The sequence below is a fragment of the Alexandromys fortis genome, unplaced genomic scaffold (genome assembly GCF_014885135.2).
Source record: "Alexandromys fortis isolate MF-2015 unplaced genomic scaffold, M_Fortis_MF-2015_v1.1 scaffold_86, whole genome shotgun sequence".
Lineage (NCBI taxonomy): Eukaryota > Metazoa > Chordata > Mammalia > Rodentia > Cricetidae > Alexandromys > Alexandromys fortis.
In genome coordinates this window covers 3,025,176-3,032,842 of record NW_026067965.1, presented here as the reverse complement: position 1 = coordinate 3,032,842, position 7,667 = coordinate 3,025,176, and the positions used below count along the sequence as shown (strand labels likewise).

The window sequence follows — 7,667 nt, the reverse complement described above, 5'->3', positions numbered from 1 at the left end:
AGCTCCTCACAGCCACCGGTGTTCTAGCGACAGAGAACAGTGATGAAGGCACAGGTGGAAGCCGAGACTCAGGGAGGGAGTCATGTCACCAGCTAGTGCGCTGGATCATCATCTCAAGCTCAACAGTGCCAGCACTGTCGTAAGGAGGGTGACTGCAGATTCTGGATTAATGTCGGCCCCACCCCACCCCCGCCACATTATGAGCAGCTAGTTGGACTTAATAAAACACTGAAGCAAGTACCAAAGCACTGTGCTAGACAGCCTCTGTGTAACTCCCTAGGAAAGTACACAAGCCATCAAGAAAGCCAAGGCTCTCAGAAGCCTATGACTCCCCAGGTAAAGTGACAAATGCCAACAGTGCCACCAATAAAGAGGACACAGGAAGAGTCTACAGGCATAAAGAAACAAGAAAGCAGAATTAACATTTAAAAAAAATAATCTGGAAAGGGTACATGCTGCTTAAATGGAACCATGGCGAGAGGAAGTTTTCAGATTCAAATTTGGCAAGGCCAAGAGAGAATGTACTTAGTAAATAACAGGAAAGTACAAACCACTTAATGATTCATGCGCTCTGCTCAACAACAACCCTGATCTAAGATCCTATGCTCTGCTTCCAGAGCATGATTATACTCAACATTTAATACACGCTGCTTCATGCTACTGGGGAAGCAGAAGACAGGGTCTATAAAATGAGGCCCCTGCACCAGACGAGCTCACAGCCCGTCAGGCATCCTGAGGCTATACCCCAAATCCAGAGCCCTGTGAAGCTGCCCAGAGGGACAATTATGTCTAAAGATGGAGAGACTCAGACACGCACAGATGAGAGAAGGAGGCAGTGTAGTGAAAACGCCAGGGAGGATGGCATGGGGAGGCTCCCTCAGTCTCAGCTGCATTCAGAGCCCGAGCCTCGCATGCAGCAAGGACAGAGGTAGGCTGAAAACAATAGGCACACCAAAGTCAGTAGCCACTGTGCGCACAGACTGGGTCAGTGAGGCAGGGGATCACAAGGCAGAGGACGGGAACAGGCATGGACACCACGACTGGTGCTCAAGCAACAGGAAGCGGTAAATGGTAATGCACGTGAATCACGACACGGAGATATGGGGCTTGCCAATGAGATGCACAGGAAAATACAACACCTAGCTCCTCCCTGAACATGCCAGAATTGGCTGAGCAGTTTGATGGACTCCCTAAGGAGCTTGGGTTCAGAGATGGACCGGTCAAGTCAGGGTTGTAGGGCTGGAGCTGAGGAAACGACGCAAGGTTGATTAGCGGCCGTTGTGAGGGCCTAAAGATCATCCTAGTATCAAATTCCAACTTAAAGTTTTACTGGCTCTCACCCCTTCTCCAATTCCTTCCAGGGTTCCCCTTAATCCTGCCAAATGCCAAAGAACTGAGAAGTTCCACTCAATTAGCAGTTATTAGTGAAGTCTCTTGTATTTGCTTTGGTGAGTGGGAGCTCACTATGATGCCCAGATGGTTTCCAATCATGGGCTCAAATGGTCCTCCTGCCTCAGCCTCTTGTGTGATTTGGTGTGTGCAGACATGCCTGGCTCATTTCTTAGTTTCTTTTTTTAAAGATTTTTTTTTTACTTGTGTATATGCACATGAGTGCAGGTAGCCAAGGAGGCCAGAAGGTGTGGGATCCTCTGGAGTTGAAGTTATAAGAAGTTGTAGGTGCCACGTGGGTGCTAAAAACCCAGGTCCTCTACAAAAGCAGCAAGTACTCATTACCCCAATGAGCAGACTGTATCAACCCCCTTTTAAAGAATTTTTTAATTTCTTATATTTACAAAGGGCTCAAAATACATGTACATATTTTTAGTTTTAAAGAGTTATTTTTTGGAAGATGTATTTATATATGTATGTATGTATGTGGATGCTTGTGGAAGACAGAAGGCAGTACTGGAGCCCCTGAAACTAGACTTACAGGTGGCTGTGAGCTGCCTCATGTGGGTGCTAGGAACTGAACTCATGTCCTCTACAGGAGCAGTGTGTGCTCTTAACCAATGAACCATCTTTCCAACCTTTGTTTTTTTGTGTATTTTGTCTGAATATAAGGATGAATATCATATGCCTGCAGTGTCCACAGAGGCCAGAAGAGGGCATCAGATTTCCCTGGAGCCGGAGATATAGTGGTTGTGAGCAGCCATGAGAAAGCTGAGAACACAACCAGGTCCTCTGTAAGAGCAGCCAGTGCTCCTAACTGCTGAGCCCTTTTTCTCTACCCCCCACCCCCCCAAAAAAAAAAAACCTCTTAGTTTTTTTTTTTTTTTTTTTTTTTTTTGAGACAGGGTTTCTCTGTAGCTTTGGTGCTTGTCCTGGAACTAGCTCTTGTAGACCAGTCTGGCCTCGAACTCACAGAGATCCGCCTGCCTCTGCCTCCCTAGTGCTGGGATTTTAAAGGCGTGCGCCACCACCGCCTGGCTAAAACTCTTAGTTTTAAGTCTTATGTTCTATCTTAAAAATTGGCTAATAGAGTGATTCAAATGTTTTTTAAATGGTCTGGCCACTTTTAAAGAGAAATTTAGTCTCTGTTAATAACAAGAGCATCTGTAAAGGAGGCAAAGGAGGCAGGGCACTGAGCAGGAGGACCACAGACTATGAGCGAGCAAGGAAGAAATTAAGTGATATTCTGCCAGGCTGGAGAGGCAGCTGGAGCTCATGCTCAGAGATGACCCTCAGGGATCATGAGGAAATGGAAGCCCCGCAGGTTGAAAAAGCTATCTGTTAAGAGTTAAGCATTAAGCATCCATATGCAAAGTCTGAAGAGTAGGCCTAGTTAATGGGTTTCGGATGGCAGCGTTCTCCATGGGGAAGGCTCTGGAAGCCTGTCTACTCCATTAGCAATACAGCACAGGCTGTCACCTCAGCTGAGTAAACAGAGTCTGACCACGTGCCCAACCGAAAACTTGCTTGCTCTGAGATTCCACATTAAACAAGACAGACAGAATTAGAAGATTTGGGACTAGTGCATATTGGCTTACCCTACATTCTGTTTCCCGGGTGGCTTCAAAATGAAAAGAAAACACAGTTGGGTTTTAGTCACAACTTCAAACTATCTCCTTAAGCCTGCATAGAGAGAATGCAGAGCCAGTCACTTAAAAGAATGGGTTTAGGAAATCAGAACTGCAGCGGGTACAATGCTGGTCTCCTGTGCCGCCAGGGCCTCCAGGGGACAAGGGTCAGGTGTTTCCACAGTCAGGTGAAGCTCTCAATCACAGCACCTGGGACTGTACACCTCTGAGTCACACCCCAGTGAAGAATCAATTGTGTAACTAAGAGATTTCCTATGAACGTCAATGGCTACACTGGCTTCACAGAAACAAAAACAAACCTAAACAAAAGCTCATTTGCTAGTATTTGGCCAACCTTAGCTGAAGGACAGTTCATACGAGAGCCTTGTCTCCTTTCTAGCTCCTTGAGACAGATCTCAACAGCCCGGGTTGCCTTGAACTCACAATGGAATTGAGGATAACCTAGAGTTGATCTTCCAGTTTCTGGTGCTGAGATAGTCCAGGTTCTGGGATAACAAGCATGTAATCTCCATGCTCAGCCACATCCAAGCCTGTGTAAACACAATGGGCTCTAATAACCGGCCAAGGAAGGCACAGTTCAGAAGCTTTCCCAACAAACACAATTCCGGGAAAGGGGTTCAATGTGCAAAGTCTTTTATTTAAAATTTTGAAAAGTGAAGACTTCTGACCACCTCAGTATGTGCCCTCCTGCTCCAAGGAAGGACGACTGTGAGCTCGCGCAGAGCTGTGTTTTCATCCACAGAACTCTGTAGGCACTTTGAAGTGAAGCTTGGCTTCAGAATACAAACACTGGGGGCTTTGGCTCAACCTTTAATATAAAAATTCACTGGTGTACAAAAGTGTGAAGAGTGAAATCCTGTGATTGAAAGTCCCCTCGAGTGCACTCCACGGTGCACATGCACCCGCCCACACATCCTCAGGTGTGGAAACAGAAACTAATGCAAACCAGTGCTACCAAGAAGCGCCAACATGTGTGTCCTCCGAATATCCGCCAATCACAGACCAGGATCTACTCCAAACATCCAGTAACAAAAAGCACAGCATCTTCCAGGAACAGCGTGGCCGACTTCTTACTCACGATGGACCAGCACAAATAAACCCAGCAGAAACAGTACTGCATACTAGAAAATGAAACAGGAGCACGGTCAGAGGCACTCCAACAGCTCTTAAGTCTCCAGTGTTAATTAACTCTTCTGTGACCAGAGGCAATGACTCAACTATATGATCATGCCTGCATGCTTTAACTGTAATCCTTTTAACAGTTTCCAACATTAAAGGAAAGCTACTGTGGGGGAGGGAACTGAATTTGGGGCCTCCTCCCCCATGCTCAGTACGTGCTGCTGAGCTGTACCCGAGACCCAAGAGCACTGCATTTCAAATCACACACATGGTAGGGCAAGCTCACCTTAAATTTAGGATAGTCATTCATGAGGATTGTCACAATTCCAATATAAGGAACAAATCTAGAACAAACAAACAAACAACTTATCATCACATAAAAATATCCTAACAAAGCAGCTGCTGACCTGTACTGGCTACTAATTACCAGCACCCTCCACAGAGTGCTAATTTTCAGTACAAAGTCCACTTGCATATATTATATTTGCTCCTTCCATCAGCCTGTTACAGGAAGTTAGGATTATTACCATTTTATAGATGAGGAAACATGATCACGCATCCAAGCTGTATGGTTTGTGTGTGGCACAGTTGGTATCTCTAATGACTAGGGGCTGGGTGTGGCCTCCGAGCCTTTGGGGAGCTGTCAGTCACGATGGAGAGATAAGGCAGAGCCCGACAGGGTATTTCAAGCAGAGCAGTCAGCGCACAGAGGAGTCTTTTTAGGAGTTCAGGGCTTCACCCCGGCCTGTGTAACTGCAGTCTGGTTTTGCCCTCTCAATCCTGATTGTATTTTTCAGACAGGATCTTGAAATGTAGCCCAGGCTGGACTTGAGCTTACTTCCACCTGCCTGAGTCTCCTAAAATGCTAGGACGAGGCCATGTGCCACTCTGTCTAGCTCTGAAACGTCTACGGAGCCATGTCTGTCGGCACACACAACAGACTGCTCTTAGCCTCCGTCTTCCTGTGCACCTCTGCAGCATTTTATTTTGATGACTACAAACTTGCTCTTGAAACGCTTCCTCTCTGGTCTCGATCACCCACAAGCCTGTTTCTATAGCCACCTCTAGACCTGTTCTTTCATTTCTTTCCCAAATGGAATCATAGACGGGTGACCAAGCTCTGGGGATCTGAGCCATCTCCCCAGCCCCGTGTCTTCACTAGCCTTCTTTTTCTTCATCCCCTCAAACTAGACAAAACCACCTGGTGAAGACAATTTAGCACTTGCTACAGTGCCATTGAGGTTTTTCCTCACAATTTTACCTAATTTGTTGTATCCCTATTATATGGTACCTGCCTCCCCTTCAGACTCTATGAGAGCAGCAATATTGATCCCCCGCAACCGCAAGGCAAACATAGAGCCATACTGCCTTGTACATTCAACCCTTACAGTAAACATGTACAAGTTCGCACAAGGACACGCACGCTCATATGCACACGTGCAGTTTCACCATGCTGGAGATCAAGCCCAGACACTCACTATTGCTGAACCAAGTCTTTGGGCCAATACTGCCTGATGAAATGTTTGAATATCTGAGTTTTTTCTTTTCATTTTCTTGAAAAATTTCATTTTCTCCAGAATTTTCTCTCTATGCAAGGCAATTTAACATTGTAAGAATACAAAGCAGGGGCTAGGCATAGTGTACATGTATTTAATCCCAGCTCTTGGGAGGCAGAGTCAGGTGGATCTCAAGTTCAAGAATAGCCTGATCTACATATTAAGTTTCAAGTTAATCAGGGCTACCTAGCGACACTCTATCTTAAAAACAAAATAAAACAACTCAATAATAATAATGATGATGATGACGATAATAATTCAGGACAGAACAAGAAAATGACCCGGTATCACTGATGTGAGAGAAAAGATGGTGTTTCTATTTAGAAACATTCAACTTCTTCCATTTTCTCCTCCCCTGACAGGTCCAGAGTAGACTGGACACACTGTGTGTGGCAAACCAGCATTTATCACAGAGAAGAGTGGACTCTGAGCGCTTCACCACAGTCCACTCTCACTTTGTAAAGTGAACCTTCCCGCCATGCCAAAGGCCACAGAAACAGAAATCACCTCTCTCTCACTCAACACCTCCACCATCAAGGTCACAGGCAAACCTCAACACTGTCTTTATAGTGTCCTTCACTTCCTGTTCAGACTCTCCTCACTTCCTATCTTATCCTGTTCTCTACCGTTCTCCTCCCTGCCTGCCCCCCTTCCCCGACTCCTTTTCCATATACTGTTTTTAACAGCTGGACCTTCCTTGTTAGAATCACTTTGGGCTGCAGCTGAGCAGGGCCTAGCACACAGGAAGCCCTGAAGGCAGGGATGCTCGTGCTCACCTGTAATCCCAGTGTCTGAGAGGTGGAAAGCCCATACAGCAGAGAGCTTAAGGCCAGCCTGGGCTACATGAAACCTGGCGTCAAGCACACAGCATCACCACATACGCTCTTGCATGGTCCCAGACTTGCTGGGTCTTCAAATGATGCTCTAGCACACTCAAGTGTTTAGGGTGACATACGGTGCATGACACAGGGACATGGTGACAAGCAGAGGACCCATGTCAACATGTGAGTTCCCCAAGAGCTGAAGAGACACCTACAAAACACTGCTAAGTCTGGGAAGGACTTCATGAGTTGTTTTAAATCGAAATCTGCAGTACTTCCTTCCCCCCACCCCACTCAGATGTTAACACAGAGCTGCTAGTAAGCAGGATGGGACTGGAGACGTGTAAACAGATGCCACTCACACACCACCTCCAGCCCCAGCTCATGTCAAGTTATTATCGGGACGGCAGAGCACGGTCTACGGTTCACATGACCAAGAGTGCTGTTCAGGCAGCTGTGGCACCATGCCAGTAACCTCAGCTCTGTGGGAGTCTGAGGCTGCGCTGGCTGTACCTGCATGTGGATTTTATTTTTTGTTTACATTTAAGACTTGAACACTTTTATGGAATACCTCTCAATGTACTTCAATATATGTATACAGTCAGAGCACAGAGTGGACACTGACTTCAAAAGGACTGCTAAAGAGACAGCATTACCAACCGGTATTTAAAGAGAAAGTAAAGGCTAGAAAGATGGCTCAGGACTTAAGAGCATAGGCTCATCCAGAGGACCAGGTCTGATTCCCAGCACTTTCATGGTTGCTGACAACTGTCTGTAACTATGGTTCCTCTTCTGACCTCCTCTGGCACCAAACACACATTTGGTATGGACATACCAACCACATTTAAAAATCTATTTAAAAAAATAAAAGAAGGGAGCTGGAGATATGGCTCAGAGGCTAAGAGCACAGACAGGCTCTTTAAGAAGTCCTAAGTTTAATTCCCAGCAACCACGTGGTGGCTCACAGCCATCTGTAATGAGATCTGGTGCCTTCTTCTGGCCTGCAGCAGGCACACATGCAGGCAGAACACTGTATACATAATAAATAAATAAACCTCTAAAAAACTAAAACACTAAAAGAAAATTAACATATCAGCTTAAAGAGCAAACAATAAGGAAAAAATGCTACACAA

General features: G+C 45.9%; 1 protein-coding gene across 1 annotated transcript in view; it reads right to left on the bottom strand.

Annotated features, from left to right (window-relative positions):
* Nucleotides 1-3,654: 3,654 nt before the first annotated feature.
* Sec11a (SEC11 homolog A, signal peptidase complex subunit) overlaps nt 3,655-7,667 on the bottom strand; it is a 35,100-nt gene continuing 31,087 nt past the window's right edge. Inside the window, exons 5-6 of the mRNA XM_050153981.1 lie at nt 4,444-4,501; nt 3,655-4,159 (exon numbers count right to left, since the gene is read on the bottom strand). Of these exons, the coding sequence (XP_050009938.1) occupies nt 4,109-4,159; nt 4,444-4,501 (109 nt within the window). The 3' untranslated portion in view covers nt 3,655-4,108. The remainder of the gene's footprint in view (nt 4,160-4,443; nt 4,502-7,667) is intronic.